Genomic DNA, 16,059 nt, shown 5'->3' on the forward strand with positions numbered 1-16,059 from the left:
CTACGTAGAGCGGGGTGGACGAGCGGCAAACCGCGGGGCTATTAAGTACTAGCGTCGATCGTGGTAACGGTGATTGCATCCTGGGTTTGATTTACAGGATTGTACACCTTCAATATGTTTAGGATTGTCTTCGGAGAAGGGCGCAAAACATTTGGCACGCTGTGAATGGAGTTGAACGAGCAAGTTGACAGTACCCCACTTGAAGGTTGTCTTTGGGCGGCAAGAAGAGCCAAGGGCGCCCAGGGTGAGATGGTAGCATGCTGGCCTTGACAGGTCATCCAAATGCAGAAATACGATCCCGTGTCCATTCAAAGAATATTCTTAAGGTTGGGACCGGGGTGCGGCTCGCAACGGAGGGAAGAAGGAACCCCCCGTATGACAGGCGTAGAGTTGAACTGTTCTATAAATGAACGTCGAAGCACGATCTTGTGAAAGGAATTGGGAGAGAGACCTGTAATAATATAGTTGCGGTTGTTGACATTTTTTGTCCGTCTGGGTTCGTGATCATCACAAAATATGGTCCGGAAGGGGTTTCAGGCGAAGTCTACTTGGTACATTGAGGAGAGCCAGTTTCGTAGAACCATTGTTTCCCCTCGTCCCGTCTTCCAAGCGAATAAACCCTCTACAGAAGCTGTCATCGAAATAAAGACACTGTCAAAGATGTTTGTACAATTTGGGCCAAATGGAGGGCCAAAGGGAAAAACATCGCGGAAGTGTCAAACGCGTGGGCCCCAAGGGTTATCTCCGCCCATTCCCCGACGGCCGATGCCGGCACGCATAGGAAATCGCCCGATGTGGACCCTGAGGCTGTGTTCCATATGCCCATGGGAAAAGAAGGAGCAACACGGAAGCAAAGCTTTGTATACCATCTTCACGTGATGATCAGCCGGCGTGTCTTTGCTCACGCTTGGGCCCAACTCCAACTGGCCCCCACTGGGGAAAACGCTCTTAAGCCGCCGCAATCCCCGCCGCTCTTGTTTCCTGATCTCCGTTTCCCCCTCTTTCCCAGCTTGCCTCAAGGTCTTTCCAGAGCGGATTTTGCCCATCTCAGCCCACCATCCGACACCCATCCCCTTCAACAGATCAACCATTCAACACAATGAACAGCATCTTCCGCGCTACTTCTCGCTTGTTCTTCCGGAGCACCCCGGTGGCGTCCTCTGTTGGCCTGTCTCATGCTGACTCTCCCTCTCTGGCGCCCCACACTTCGCCTGCTGTGTACCCCCGTACTCCTGGTGGCCGAGCGCTTGGCGTTACTGTGGACTCTGGCAGGATCGGTACATTGTCTGTTCATGGTAGAAAGGGCCAAATTATTGGTCTCTATCCTGTGGACCATATCGTTACAAGGATTGGCAGTGATATTTCCTGTCACATCAGGATCTATGAGGCGACAATGCCCCATTTCGCTTGTAACCTGAGGTTTGATGTCGAAACGCATGAAGTATGTTCCAGGATACCCTATGCCTTTAATTTAGCTCACGCTTACACTCATCAGGTCCATTTGGATGCCCTCCATCACTCCTACAAACGGAACAATATTCCCGTCAGCATCTCTGCTATGCAAGGACCATTAGCAGATGGAGAACGCATCTCCGTTCTGGGCCACAAGTTCACCTGGAAGTATGCTGACGACGTGAAAGAACTAACTGAAGAAATGCTCGACATGGTGAGCACTCTGTCATTGTAACTATGAATCAGAGTTCTCATGAATTATGTCAGTCTGTGCCTGGTCTGCGCGGGTTTCGAATGACCATCGTATCGTCTTTCGAACTCCAGCGTCACAGGGCGGTCAACCTGCCTGAATTCATTGCCCCCGCGCACTCGTCCAAGAGGTTGCACAGGAATACATTTCCCCGGGGTGTTGAGTCTGCTCCACTTGCCCAGTCGACACCAGCGCGTGTCCCCAGACGCGGTTATCGTGCACCAGACGACACCCCTGACTCCCATCTTGGTGATGTCTCCATCAACTCGGCCACAAGCTCGGTGTATAACTCGGACTCTAGCATGCACTTTGGTTTGACTCAGGACGGTGATTGCTATGTCGCTCTTGAAGAGGTCGACGAAGCTACGGAACCGAAGGACGAACGGACACCACACTGGGTCCACAAGAAGATCAGCGACCGCCTCGTACGCCGTGCTGGATCTGTATTCAGCATCAAGAGGATGGGAGATTACGTCGAATCCCAAGCCCGTCAGACCCCGCGCCCATCACGGAAGCTGCATGTGCTCGACAAAACCCATGTCAAGTATATCCCTTACTGCCCCGAGGAGCGTAAAAAGAGCCCAGAATTCGACCGGGCCTCGCCTACCACACCCCCACACAGCTCGTCATACGGCCCGGACAAGAGGCTAAGTGACGGTTTCACTGTCAATCAGGTCGAAGGCCCCATTGCCATCAGCACTGAGCGTTCGGTTGTGCTCCGAGATCAAGTGCTACCAAGAGTCAGCTCTTCTTCCGACTCATAGTTTCTATTACTGATGAATATGCAGATAGAGAACACCATCCTGACTACGGACGACCGGCCCTCCGAATTTGTTTCAAATCAGGCAGTGGTCTCCTCACTCGGCGAAGGTCCCAGTCGACGACGAAGATTGCTTAGTACACCAGCTAGACCGGCACACACACCGTCGCAAGGGCTGTTTCGCACTTCGACACCCAGGATTGCCAGCTCCTACTACCACGCTCCAATCCATCCCGGCGATACCGCCCGTCCCGTCCCCTTCCACCTGAGACCTGATGAGCAGATTATCCTAATGCACTTTGATCAGGCTGCGCAGGGATGGAGCACGAATAACGACCAAATGGCTGAAGAAGAAGATTGGCCCATGGACATAGACCCGCCCGAGCTGCCAGAGGCCCAGATTGTCCAGCAGGTGATAAGCAACCCCCCACAACAGGCGGGCCCGTCAAACTCGGTTGGTTTTCCTTCCCCTCCCAAGCAGAATCTCTTCTTGCCGAGGGATCAATCTACATCGCAAGCCCTGATACGTCGTCCCCTTTTCCCACATTCCGCCACACGGCCCTTCCAACCATCCCCGCTCAACCCACTCCACGCCCAAAAGCTTCGCCTGTCCCCAAGCCCACTTGCCTATCTACTCTTCGTCCATCTAGTTCTAAAATACGGGAATCCTTGCACAATCTTGTCGTTAGTCGCAATCTTGAGCAAGCTCAGTCAACCCCAACTCGTATTCCAGCGGCCACAACTTCCACTCAATCTCCCCCAACCAGTACTCAAATCGCGATCTGCGCACCTACCTCTCCCCGACTCAAGTCGCGTAGTCCACAAAAGGGAATTCTAGTGGGTACATGAAATGCATATTTGACAAGTCGTATTGACATAAGTGCAGAGTTTGATTCCTTACATGAGCCCCTCCCGTGTGCAGGCTGTTCAGAAGTCCCGACGAGGCTGGACGAGCACTGACTCGATGTCGACGAATCGACGTCAAGCAGCGCAGCCCTATCCCACCCAAATCACTGCGGAACAACGCAGCAAATGGAAGAAGGACATGCTACGGAACCTGGAGAAGAAGCGCAGGAAGGAGAACCGAAAGGCACAGGCAGATGCGAATGCGCAGGCACAGGCGCAGGCACAGAGCACGGTCCAGGTGGAGGCATCCGAAACCCTGCGACTGGAGGACGACATAATAGTATGTCCTATGTTTTCTAAATCACATAAAATCCGTCGCTGAATCCTTTGGTTAGGTTGCTGAAGATATATTAAGCAATAGCAAAACTGACACGCCACTGGGTTCTGTCAACTCTGATGTCGATCATGAGAACGAAATTGACAAGGGCGAGAGCATTAGCAGTGGTGAGAGAGACGATACGTTGCTTGTTTGCGTGAGTGTGTTCTTCAACAGAACGAGATTAGGTCTAATATACCCGACTGCTGCCCTACAACAGAATGATCCTGTGGCAGCGCAAGTTGCCCCTCCCACGATACAGGTGCTGGACCCGGTTGATACCCCCGAACCTCAGATCACATCACCCCCCCAACCTCAGATCACATCTCCCCCGACTTCCCTTCCAGCCGCCAATGCAAGTCAGGGGGATCCCGTCAAAGCGGCTCCCCTCGACACCGAAATGAACGAGATGTTGGTCAGCAATCTCGAGCAGACGACGAACTTGCAGTTGCCTGAAGACGACGCTGCGCCCACCGCAGGACCGACGCGGAGAGGCAGCAAACGCAAGGTCCAGGATTCCACAGAGCCTGTTGATGTCCCTCGCGCTACAAAAGTTTCTCGCACGGCAATGGGACGCAAGGTGAAGGAAGTCGTGCCGGACGTCGAAGCGACCACCGTAGAGGCAATCCTTGAACAGCCGGAGGCCGATACGAACGGCCGGCCGACGAAGACGTTGCCTCGAACACGCAAGAACGTCAGCAAAGTCGTCTCTGAGGACTCGCGGGAAGCTACTCAGCCTCGCTGTACGACTAGGTCGATGACCAAGAACTCAGGAGCTGCAGCTGTGGTGTCAGCTGGCGTTCAGGGGAACCCCGCTTCTGGGCAAGTTCAGAAGCTCGACACGGTGCTTGCCCCTGATCAAGTTGCGATGGGTGGGCAGCAGGCAGCTGCCCCAGAAGACGCAATACCACCAGAATACCTGCAGCTCCACCGGCGCCCAACTCGCGCTCTACGGAAGAAGCCTCGCACTGCCAGCAACATCGCCCAAACCCAGCCTCTCCCAGTTCCTGTGGTTCATACGAGAAGCACACGTCGTAGCAAAGCAACGGCAGAGCCTCCTGTTGCGCAACCGTTGGGAGATGAAGATGGGGTTCAGGAGCAGCCTTCTGCGCCTGGGCATGGAACGGTTCGCCAGCAGACCGTTCCGCAGAAGAAGTCCGCCAAGGTCACCGGCAAGCGCAGACGAGCCGTGGAAGATGAAGAGCCACCTGCAAAGTCTGCTGAAAGCACGGGAAAGGTCGTTGTTGAGGACCGTGTGGTGAACACAGCAGACGAGCTCCCTGTTCCTAACTCGTCGAAGCGGCGAAGAACTTCCCGACGCGAACCGATAGTAGTCGAAGAGCCGGAAGAAAAGCCTGTTCGGCCTACCAGAAGATCGCGGAAGCCATCGACACCTGCAATCGATGCACCTGCCCAAGACGCGGAGATACCCTCGGGCAGGAGGACGAGGAGCTGGGCAGCTCGGAACGCCGGAGTGCAGGAGGCAGCTGTGCTGCCCGATCCCGTTCCGGTCAGAAAATCTCGCACAGCGAGAAAGTAGGTGCTGCCTGGATGCACACCTAAAACTTGAACATTTCTCCTTGTTCTATTTTGGGCTCATTGGTTTTCATTTGGTCTCCGTTTTCTCTTTGGGTTAATTGTTTTCTTTCTGCTGTTGTTGTCTCTGTTGCCTGTCTACTGGTGTAAATCACTTTCTCCTTCTCACTTCTGGTTGTATTTATAACAGATGTTTTCTAGTCAGCTCGATGTAGCTCTAGTCAATGTATACCCACCATCTGCGACTCTCTACATTTGCGTGCCCTATGAGTGGGTTGATCAAATACGCAACCTGTCTGATGCCTGATCTTCCCCATGGAGCACTGAGGTTCCTATTCTGCGGGTCAACACGAAGGATATCACCGGCCAATACACAGGAATGTTGTTCACGATGATCAGTATTATCACGACGTCAACATGATTCAATCCCACATGTTGTTTATCCAAAACCAAATACATACAAATGCGGTATCAGCCGTACACTACCCAAGTAGCACATCAGCAAATACACGCGCCCAATAAATCTAGCAAGGAATTCACCCGAAGCCCTCACCACCAATCTCCCTGGACCTTCATCGCGTCCGCAACCTTGATAAAGCCAGCAACGTTAGCGCCGCTCAGAAGGCTGGGGCGGACATCGGGTGACGGGGTCTCGCCGGAGAACTTGCATCCCGCGTCGTAGCAGATCTATAACCAGTCCATCAGCAAGGGAAAGAGCAGCAGGGCGAAATAGCGCACGTTAAAGCAGTTAGACATGATCCCGTTCAGCTTCTGGTCTACCTCCTCGGTAGTCCATGTCAGCCTCTGGGAATTCTGTGCCATCTCCAGCCCAGACACAGCGACACCCCCGCAGTTGCTCGCCTTGCCCGGAGCGTACCATACGGCGTTCTTTCCCCCCTTCCGGCGGGAACCCTCGAATATCTCCACAGCGTCAAGCGAGCAGCCCATGTTACTTCCCTCAGCGACGATCTTTACTCCGGCGCTGATGAGCGCCTCTGCTTCCGGGCCGGACATCTCGTTCTGAGTCGCGCAGGGGAGGGCGATGTCCACTTTGGGGAGCAAGGTCCACGGCCGTGCGCCAGGAACATATACCAGTCCCGTAGATGCAGGCAGAGCCAAGGAGGAGAGCGACCCTCCGTGCAGCTTCATAGTCTGGATCTCCTCTACGAGGGATTTGGTGATCCCCTGCCCTGGGTTCAGGTTAGAGCTGCGCAGGACGAGCGAGCCCTTGCTGTCCGAGAGGGAGAGGACTGTGCCCCCTAGTTCGAGCACTTTGAGTGCCGTGTACTGGGCGACGTTGCCCGATCCGGAGATGGCGACAAGTGTTGATGGGGCGGTGAGCGGGCGCTCAGGGGCGTGCTTGGCGATCATCTGCCTTTCGTCAGTTTTTATTCCAGTCAAAGGGGAAAGAAGAGACACACATGCTGCACGTAGTATATCAACCCGAAGCCAGTCGCTTCAGGCCGGATGTAGCTTCCACCCCAAGTGATACCCTTCCCAGTCAATACGCCGACCCACTCGTTCCTCAGCTTCTTATACTGTCCAAACATGAACGCGACCTCCCTCGCACCAACGCCGATATCCCCCGCGGGGACATCCGTATCCTTCCCGATATGCCGCTGTAGCTCGGTCATAAACGCTACGCAGAACCTGCGGATCTCGGCGTCCGACTTGCCCTTGGGGTCAAAGTCCGACCCACCCTTTCCACCACCCATCGAGAGCCCAGTAAGCGCGTTCTTGAACGTCTGCTCAAACCCGAGGAACTTGAGGATCGACAGGTTCACACTGGGGTGCAAGCGCAGCCCGCCTTTGTACGGTCCAAGAGCGGAGTTGTACTACATACAGCATGGCTGGGTTAGTTGTATACGTGTCGTAGGAGTGTGGGGTGCGGACCTGAACTCGGTATCCTCGGTTGACGTTACACCCGCCCTTGTCGTCTTCCCACATGACGCGGAACTGCGATAGGTTAGGCATGTTCTGTGAGGAGGGTGGAGAGACGCACTTGGGCGATACGCTCGGGGATGTGGACGATCTCGAGTGCTTTCTTGTACTCGGGGTGTTGGGTGAGGAAGGGTGCGAGGGAGGTGATGAGCTCGAGCAGTGCCTACGACGGGTTAGCATGTTGTAGACGAGGATGAGGGGGAAAGGAGAGTGCAAGAAGATGTTGAGAGTAGATAAACGGTGTGATATGAGGAGGAGAGGGAGGAATGCTCGGCTGGTATGTGGGGAACAGCCAAGAGGAACCAAGAGGAACTCACTTGCTCAAACTCCGGTTCGGACGGGAGGACCATTATTGTTTATTCCAATGTCTATTGGTCGGCAGGTAATAAATGCAAAGTATATTCAGACAAGTGTAAGTAAGCAGATGGTAGAGCAGAACAGCTAGGATATCGATGTTGACAAGGGGAGTGAAAAGAGGGCGCTGATATACCCCTTTCCCCTCCCCCTCCCCCTCCGCCGTCCACTTCGATAAGGCTGCAAATCTTCACTTCTCATTACCCCGTTAGAGGCGACACCGGCTGCCGTCGGGGTTGTCGCACGACGCTGTCTCTGAGTCAGGGCCATGGTGGATGGGCGACAGAACACCGACAGCGGGCGTGGCAGGATGAACGTCAACCGACCCTTTCCGTAAAGCGGCGCGGACTTGCCGATTCAACGACCACCTGAGGGTTTGGCGCTAATTTGTTTGAACAACCGTGCACTCACTACTGGTCGAGGACCAGACAGCTTATCTTATTGACGTTATCAGGTTGTTCTGTCAGTGGACAGAGGTTGATAACGTTGACATGAACGAATGACGTCTTGCACTAATACTGGCTGGGCACTGATTCCCATCTGCCTGAGCGCATCCACATCGACCCTCTCTCGAAAACCTATAACCGGTATAGCGCAAAACCTGTTAGGAAGCGAATCGATGAGCGAACAACGAGGAATTCATGCTTCTTCGGCCGTTGATCAACCCCATATGCATCAGGGACGACGACGACCATGTGCATTGTACATAGTCTTTCGTAGGGTGTCGAATAACATGTTCCTTGATTTTAATGTGAGCAATGTTGTATGGGAAAGAAAATCTGTCCTTAGAGGGTTACATATTTACCGGGCGCCGTGTCTGCGATGCCCAAGTACAGTAACGATGACAGCGAAGATCTTCATGAAGAATGCAGCGAGGGTAAGTTCATGTCAACCATTACGACGCATCTCCTCCGGTTGTGCTTCCGAACGCCAGTCCATTGAAGGACAGTCCCAACGAGAGAAAAAAGTTTACCCATGCGGTTTCCTCAACCATGCAGCGGCATCCCTCCGCACCCTTGAGGAATAAAAAATGACATTTCTGCAGAACACAAGATGCAAGTGAAAATCAACTACTGCCTGCCGTCGACCGCCTACCAACTCCAAGCCTCGAGCGCCTCCTTCGCACTCTCCGCCTCGATCTCCACAATCTTCCTAACCTTATCGCTCCTAGGCCTGATGACGCACATAAACGGCTTAGGCTTGCTGTTGAACCCATCCGTGTAGTCCCATATATCTGGCAGTGGCTGGCCCGGCACAGGAGAAATATTGAACCCCCACATGATACGCGCTGCGAGGAGGAAGATCGAGTTGGAAGCCAAATGCCGGCCGGGGCATATCCGTCGTCCGAACCCGAAGGGCAGGTCAAAGTCTTTCAGCCTGGGGTCGGTAGTCGTCAGGAACCGCTCGGGGAGGAAGTTGTCCGGGTCGGGGAACATGACTGGGTCACGCATTATACCGTCCAGGTTGGCGAAGACGGTGGAGCCAGCAGGGATGAACATGCCGTTGTACCAGTCGTCCTCGGTCACTGCGTGCGGGGTGCCGCCGAGGACGGCCACGGGTCGCCAGCGAAGCGCTTCGTTGCAGGTTGCCCGTATGTAGGGGAGAGAATCGTAGTCCTCAAACGTGGGCATGCGGTCTGGCCCGATGACGCGGTCGAGCTCTTCCTGCGCTTTGCGGAGCACTTCTGGGTGATGGACGAGAGCCACTGTGGACTGCTGAGTACATACGTTACTTAGGGATTAAGAAGCCACGTACGGATCATGGTCAACAGTGTCGCGGAGGTAGTCTCGATACCTGCACCGAACGGCGTCGAGCAAGCATAAGCGAGTGCGAGCTCGTCCAATCCCGTCTTCTCCTCTCCAGCATCGACCAGCTCCTTCACCAAGCAAGGCTTGCACGACCCATCCATCATCTTGGTCTTCACATCGTTCACGAGATGAGTATAGAGCTCGATGTCCTTCGCCTTGCGCTCCTCGGCTTCCTTGCGGAAGATTTGCATCCAGCGCTGTTGGAGGATTAGCTCGTGAGGGAAGCAAGAGGGGAGATTCATGACGTACAGGAAGCTTGAGCAGAATCGGGAATGACTCAACAGCGTATTTGCCCGGGATGTTCACGCTTGTCAGATCTGCGTCCTGTCAGCACGGATCAATGCAAAGCAGCTATTCGCTCACAGTCCATAGCAGCATCGTTCTCCCGGATGATCCACTCGTTGAGGTTTTCGATCCTCCTTCCATAGGTAACGCTGACGACGACACTAGCCGCATACCGCTGCAAGTTCGTCTCAAACTTCTCCGGCTTCTGATGCATGTCCAACATGAGGCGCTTGCTCTCCAAGCTCTGGATAGGCTTGTACGTGTCTGCCGCGCGGTTATGGAACCCCGTGTTGAGCACCTTGCGCCATTTGCGCCATTCGGCATTGTTCGGCATCATCAGGCCACGACGGTTGTCGCTCAGGATCTCTTGGGCCATTATGAACCTCGGACGGGAGGAATAGATGTTGGAGCGCTTTTCGAGCAGATCCCATGCTGCTTGTGCAGTGCCGAGCACGATCACAGGTGTCTTGCCCAGGTAGATCGATACCACAGGTCCTGGGCTGTATCAGCATTGTTCTCTGGTTCGAATGGCAAGCACGTACCGTACGTTGCGTTCCATTCAGCGAACTTTCTCCAAGGCTTGAGCTTGGGAAGTTGGTGCCTGTTGCCGACGAACGGCGCCGGTGGTGGACCGGGAGGCATGTCCTTCCTCTTCAGGTGAGTGAGGTAGTAATAGACTCCCAGTGCCGTAAGAGCAACTGCCGCAAGGGCAAGATCGCGGTACGGAGCGCCAGTGAGGACATCGGTAATAGGAGACATTGGGCTATCAGCTGTGGGGTGGACAGCGACAACGAGCAAGAAGGTTGTTAGGGGGCAGAAGGTGCCAAACAGCCCTTACTTATAGGCTGTCGAAGGACGGACCATTGCCAGGCAGGGTTTTACAAGTCAGAATCAAGACTGAATATGGCCAAGTGGGGAAAAGCAAGGTTAAAGGCAGCGGATTGGATGAGCGGAACAGCGGGCGAACATCCCCCGGGTGAAAGAAGCGCCGGAAGCGGGGCAAACGTCACCCGCACGCTTCAATGTTTATCCGGGCCCTCACCGACCGCACGGCACTTCTTCCCTCCTAGCTTACACATTATCCGGTCATTTATGAAGCATGTCATGACCCAAAGCCCCCCAATACACTCGCGATCTTGTACGAATCTCATTTGATCCTGGTAGTTGCCCAAAAAATACATGTCTACGTCTCGAAATGATGCGAAGTAAACGAACAACAGACTATGCGGACGGATTATGGAATGTCGTTTGTCGGTGTTTGCACAGAAGAAAGGAAAGAAGAGAGAGACAACCAAGCTATACAGCCCGAAACCATGCAAAGAAAGAACGATGCAAAGGTAGAGAGGAGATGCAAGAAATCGTGTCGAGATGCAGAGAAATGGAAAACAATGAACATGTACAGTAAACAAGATAATGTTGCCTCAATTAACCCACTCGGCCGCAGTAGTAAGGTTATGGAAAGGCCCTCTCCTAGCCATCAGGTCGTCGAATGAGCCCTGCTCAGCGATCTCGCCGTCCTGCAAGCACAAAATGCGATCACACATCTGCATGATCTGCAACTTGTGGGTGATCATCACAACTGTCTTGCCAGGCGTGACTGCGCGAAGGGTTTTCAGAATTGCAGACTCGTTCAGCGCGTCCAGGCTCGCGGTGCACTCGTCGAAGATGTAAATATCTGCTTCCCTTACGAGTGCGCGGGCGATCCCTAGCCTTTGCTTCTGCCCCTCGCTCAAGTCGTGCTCGCCGTTGCCCTTGCCGATCGGCGTATCGTACCCCTCGGGCAGCTGCATGATGAAGTCATGACTGTTCGCATCCTTTGCTGCGGCGACAATGCGCTCCAAGGGAATATCAAAGCGGCCATAAGAGATGTTCTCCTTGACTGAGGTGGGGAAGACAGCCGTTTGCTGCGTCACCACAGCAATGCGTCGGCGCATCTTGGAGGCGTCACCGTCCCACAGCGGTTGCTGATCCAGCCAGATGTTGCCACTGATCGGCTCGTACAGGCGTTGAAGTAGAGCAATGACAGTGGTTTTACCACATCCAGAAGAGCCAACCAGTGCGACACACTCGCCAGGGTTGATCTCGAAGTTGACTTGCTTAAGGATCGGGTTTTCTGCGCGAGACTTGTATGCAAACTCGACTTCCTGGAACCGAATGACGCCGTCAGTTTTCAATTCAACAGTTTCAGACGCATCCGAGGGAGTGCTCTTTTCGAGGTCAAGCAGCTTCAGGATCCCGCCAGCAGCATGGATCGCTTTTGTCATGACCGGAATGACCTGCAGGACCTGTGCCCCATTCGTGATCGAGAACACGACGAGTGTCATGACTTGCACCATAGAGCCATACGTGTACAAGCCTACAGAAACAAGTTTTGCAGCGACAAGGAAGAGCACGGCTTCGGAGATGAAGATAAGCGCATTGAGTAAGCCGAAGGCGCAGCCCACGAGCCAGGCGCGCGATATACCAGTCTTCACAGCACTGTCCAGAATCAGAACGAACTGCTTCCTAAACGTTTCCTCAAGACCGAGGCCACGGATCGCGCGAATGTTCCGGATGGCGTTGCAGTACTGTTCGGAGATGACTTCCCTGCTCTTTGCACCCACACGCTGTGCCTCGATGCTAAGGATAAACTGACCGACGGCAGCAAGCACAAATAGGGGCGCAAGACCAAATCCGACCAAGGCGAGTTGCCAGCCAATAATGACTGCCCACACCATGGCACCACCGAGCATTGTAGCAGCAGTCACAAACTGGGGAGCAACCTGTGCGATGAGCTCCGACACGTCGGTTGCGGCATTCTCGACGACGGGAACAACCTTATGATATGGGTTCTCGTCGTGCCATGTCTTGTCCTGTTTCATGACGAGACCAATCATGCGAGATCGAATCTTGGTGAGCCATGCGTGACCGACATACTCTGTGCCGAAGATCTTCAAAGCCATAGTCAAGCCATCGCCGAAGATGACACCAAGCACGGTACAACCGGCAATTGTCACAGCGGTGAAATCCATTGCCTCTGCACCAAGAGCGACCTGAGCGAGGAGACGGGCGAGGAAGAATGAGAACAGAGGGGTAGTAGCACCATTGGCGACAGCAGAAAACAGACTGAGTACGAGTACCCACTTATGTGGAACGAGGGGTAGAAGACGCTTGATAACTGTCCATGCGGGTACGACTGGATCTGGCTGCGGTATCAGGGCAGCTGCACGATCCTGAACGACGATTTCGATCTCCTTGGTTGCTTGCTCAACCTCGTAATCAGTCCAGCGCCTTCGTTCGCTGTGCGTCGACTTCGCCCTGCGCTTCGTACGTACGGCTGCACCAGTTTGGCGTAGATACTCCACTTCATAGTCGTTCGTTGCGTCCTCACCTCCATCCGATATCGACTCGAGTGATGCTCCCATGAGGTTGTAAAATGGCTCTGGCTCCGGCGCGGCTGTGCGACGTGGGTAAGGGATCTGGGGAAGAGCACTCGCCCGTTTCGGCCGAGGAAGAAAGGGGAGAAATCTGGAACGATGTTTGGGCAGCGGTGAAGGGGTTTGTTCGCGATCTGCGATCCTATCCTCTTCTTGATCCCCAAGCTGGTGTTCAGGATGCCGGTGGAGCAGATCAGAAATAGCATTCTTTAGGTGGCCGACCTGCATCGTCGTGTGCTTGCGCCATCGAGAGATTCTGGTATCCTCCGCCTCCTCCGCCATCGCATCCCAACCTTGCCATCCGTATTCCTCGTCGTCGATGCTCTGGGTAGCTGCTCCACACCCGCCCGCCTGCTCAGCCGCCATCCGTGCAAACTCGCCGCCTTCGACTTGCTCGAGGTCACGCCGGAAGCCTTGCTCTACGACGCGACCGTCCTTGAGGACGTAGGCGAATGAGGAGGGGGAGAGCTCAGACAGGTCATGGGTGATAACGATCGTAGTTTTGCCCCTGCGCCAGTGACGCAACGCAGAAAAGACCAGAAAACGGGAGGAGATGTCGAGATGAGAGGTGGCTTCGTCCAGGATAAGCACTTCAGGGTCGCGTACACGCGCACGAGCCAGGGCAAGCCGTTGCTGTTGCCCACCACTAAGCTTCTGTCCAGCAGCGGATTCCCCAAGAAGACAACCGAGTTTTCCAGGAAGAAATTCGACCCATTCGTGCATCATCGCCATTCTCAATGCCTCTTGCACTAGCTCATCGCTAACGTTCGAAGGATCGGATGCAGCAATGCAGACGTTATCGCGGACGCTCATGTCAAACACGACACCCCCGCCGAACTGCACTAACGCAGCGCGTTCTCTAAGTTCTGCACCATCGATAAGGGGGACACCGTCCACGGTGATGACCCCCAAGCTGTTGTCCTGGACAGGAGGAAAATTGTACATCCCAACGAGAAGGGTAGCGAGGGTGCTCTTGCCAGATCCAGAGCCGCCAACAACGAATGTCAGCTCCCCAGCGGGGAAGAAGACACTAACATCCTCGAGGGCTGGTGGCCAGGGACGCGATGGGTAGAAGAACGTCAGGTGGGAGATGTCGATGGCGCCCTTAGGCTGATTCGAGCGAGAGTTGCACGTGCTTGAACTAGAAGAAACACGAGCACGTGTCTGGGAACGCATGGATGCGATGCTGGGGCGGGAGATAAACGTTTTGACCGAAGTGGTTGAAAAGGCGCGCGATGGCTTGCGAGCAACTGTCAAATCGATTAGACTGCGGACTAAGGACCGGGGGCGCGGGCGGGGCGTGGGGAGGCCAGCTTCAAGATCGCGCTCGTCCGTGACGTCCTGGCCATCAAAGCTGCTGTGGCGCGGAAACTCGTACGGTGGCAGATCCTCCTCATGCACATCTTCCTCGCCTTGCGCCAGGGCCGCTTCGTATGCCGTTTCGTCCATCTCAATTGGGCCGGGCTCTACAAGTTCCACGAGCCGTACCATGGCTTCCTTTCCCCTGAGGTACTCGGCCACCGGCTCCAGCAACATTTGCGCGTTAGAGGAAGCGATTAGGCACGCCCAAAAGACACTCATCACGCTGCCAGGGGACAGCTTGCCCTCCTGAACAAGACGAGCACCAAACCAGAAGGCAGTGACGAAGGTTCCGGAAATGATGAACTTGTTTGTGCCTTGTCGGACTGCCCAGAAGGCAGATTGTCGGTTGTCTTCTCGCTCCCTGTGGCCGAGCAACGCCGTCAGATAAGATATAGTAGGTTCGGCACCGTTGTACACCTTGACGGTCGCGATGTTGTCTAAGGTGCTGCTGAGGAAAGAAGGAATGCGCATCTTGAGACTTTCGAAAGCCTCCGCGTCCTTGGAAGAAAAGCGCTGGAGCGTTCCGTCGGAGATGAGCATGACCGGGATTGCGGATAAAATGAGCAGCGACAGCAGTGGGGAGCGCACGAACGCGAGGACGAGCGCGATTAGCGTAGTGGTCAAATGTTCGATGACTTGCGGAAAGCGCTGAGAAATGGCAATACGGACGTGCTCCGTATCTCTGCGAGGAAGGGTCAACTCGACGCTCACTTCAGACGCCGCAGCACGTACTCAGTGAACTTTGCCTGCATGCCGCCGGCATTTATATCACCTCCTTCTTGCGTAGCTTGCATATCGAACCACTGCATCTCCCTGCCAACAACGCTCACAAAGACGCGTTCCCGGATTGTCCTGCACACGCGCTCGCTGCATCTCACCCACAGGCTGCTTCCCGTGCAGCTCACAGCCATGACTCCGACCGCCAGCCCGCCCAGCTCGGCGGAGGTGATCCCTACACTGCGAAAGAGCGTGCTCGCGTCTGCAGACGTAGCACCGGTCACGGGAAAGTTGGCGAACGCGTCGAACGCCTCGCCGATAACTTGAGTCATGAAAGGGGCTGAGCCGCCAAGGACGAGGGAGATGCATATTGCGGGAAAGAGCAGCGTGCACTTATCCTTGGTGGAGAGAGCGGAAAACAGCAATGCAGTGGTGGGACGTGGGCGCTTATAGTCGGTATAGGCGGGGGGCAGCACAGCAGTGGGCAAATCTTGGGGAGTCACAGGAGTCCGCATGAGCCGTGGTTTGGATGTCGGCTCCGGAGCAGAAGGGCGAACAGATTGCTCTTTCTCATCTTCGGGAAAGTCAGCTACGTCCTGTTCTCCGAACGACTCTGTGGGCGAGTATGGCGAAGGTGACGGCAAAGAAGAGGGTACAGTCACCGGCGAGCTCGCGTAGGAGATCGCCGGCGTGGATGAAGGGGTAGCTTCCGGAACGTTGATGCGAAGATCGGGACGCCGCATGTTCGTAATATGTGTCTGTAATATATGCACAGAAGGAGGGTTGAGGATGAGTGTGCTGCGAGTCGTCAACACCAGCGTTGCCTAAGACGTAGGGGACTTACATTACAATTTTTGAGCTCGCTGAGCTCACAAATTAGTGTATTGGTTAGTGGATGCTTGTGTTTGGTCGTTGTCTTGGAGTTCAATCGGCGTGTAGAAGATGGATGAGGAGAA

General features: G+C 54.6%; 4 protein-coding genes across 4 annotated transcripts; 1 reads left to right on the top strand and 3 right to left on the bottom strand.

The window, feature by feature from the left end:
* Positions 1-1,099: 1,099 nt before the first annotated feature.
* DACRYDRAFT_108047 (uncharacterized protein) lies at positions 1,100-5,224 on the top strand (the record flags this gene model as incomplete). The annotated part of the gene is made up of 7 exons (XM_040768578.1): positions 1,100-1,441; positions 1,496-1,666; positions 1,720-2,442; positions 2,491-2,916; positions 3,349-3,648; positions 3,704-3,841; positions 3,905-5,224. The coding sequence occupies 7 exons, from the start codon at positions 1,100-1,102 to the stop codon at positions 5,222-5,224; spliced, it is 3,420 nt and encodes a 1,139-aa protein (XP_040628394.1).
* A 394-nt stretch (positions 5,225-5,618) lies between these two features.
* On the bottom strand, positions 5,619-7,552 carry DACRYDRAFT_22619 (glutamate dehydrogenase). The gene is made up of 6 exons (XM_040772889.1): positions 7,479-7,552; positions 7,223-7,324; positions 7,114-7,176; positions 6,642-7,055; positions 5,959-6,591; positions 5,619-5,907 (listed from the first exon to the last, which is right to left on the bottom strand). Exons 1-6 carry the CDS (start codon positions 7,509-7,511, stop codon positions 5,770-5,772), a joined length of 1,383 nt encoding a protein of 460 aa, XP_040628395.1. The 5' UTR covers positions 7,512-7,552; the 3' UTR covers positions 5,619-5,769.
* Positions 7,553-8,606: 1,054 nt separating this feature from the next.
* DACRYDRAFT_80094 (cytochrome P450) lies at positions 8,607-10,476 on the bottom strand (the record flags this gene model as incomplete). Its single annotated transcript, XM_040776425.1, has 5 exons — positions 10,151-10,476; positions 9,687-10,103; positions 9,573-9,640; positions 9,271-9,520; positions 8,607-9,220 (listed from the first exon to the last, which is right to left on the bottom strand). Exons 1-5 carry the CDS (start codon positions 10,365-10,367, stop codon positions 8,607-8,609), a joined length of 1,566 nt encoding a protein of 521 aa, XP_040628396.1. The 5' UTR covers positions 10,368-10,476.
* A 392-nt stretch (positions 10,477-10,868) lies between these two features.
* DACRYDRAFT_100410 (P-loop containing nucleoside triphosphate hydrolase protein) lies at positions 10,869-15,846 on the bottom strand (the record flags this gene model as incomplete). Its single annotated transcript, XM_040767451.1, has 2 exons — positions 10,869-15,068; positions 15,119-15,846. The coding sequence occupies 2 exons, from the start codon at positions 15,844-15,846 to the stop codon at positions 11,030-11,032; spliced, it is 4,767 nt and encodes a 1,588-aa protein (XP_040628397.1). The 3' UTR covers positions 10,869-11,029.
* Between the last annotated feature and the right edge of the window lie 213 nt (positions 15,847-16,059).

The sequence above is a fragment of the Dacryopinax primogenitus genome (genome assembly GCF_000292625.1).
Source record: "Dacryopinax primogenitus strain DJM-731 SS1 chromosome Unknown DACRYscaffold_10, whole genome shotgun sequence".
NCBI lineage: Eukaryota > Fungi > Basidiomycota > Dacrymycetes > Dacrymycetales > Dacrymycetaceae > Dacryopinax > Dacryopinax primogenitus.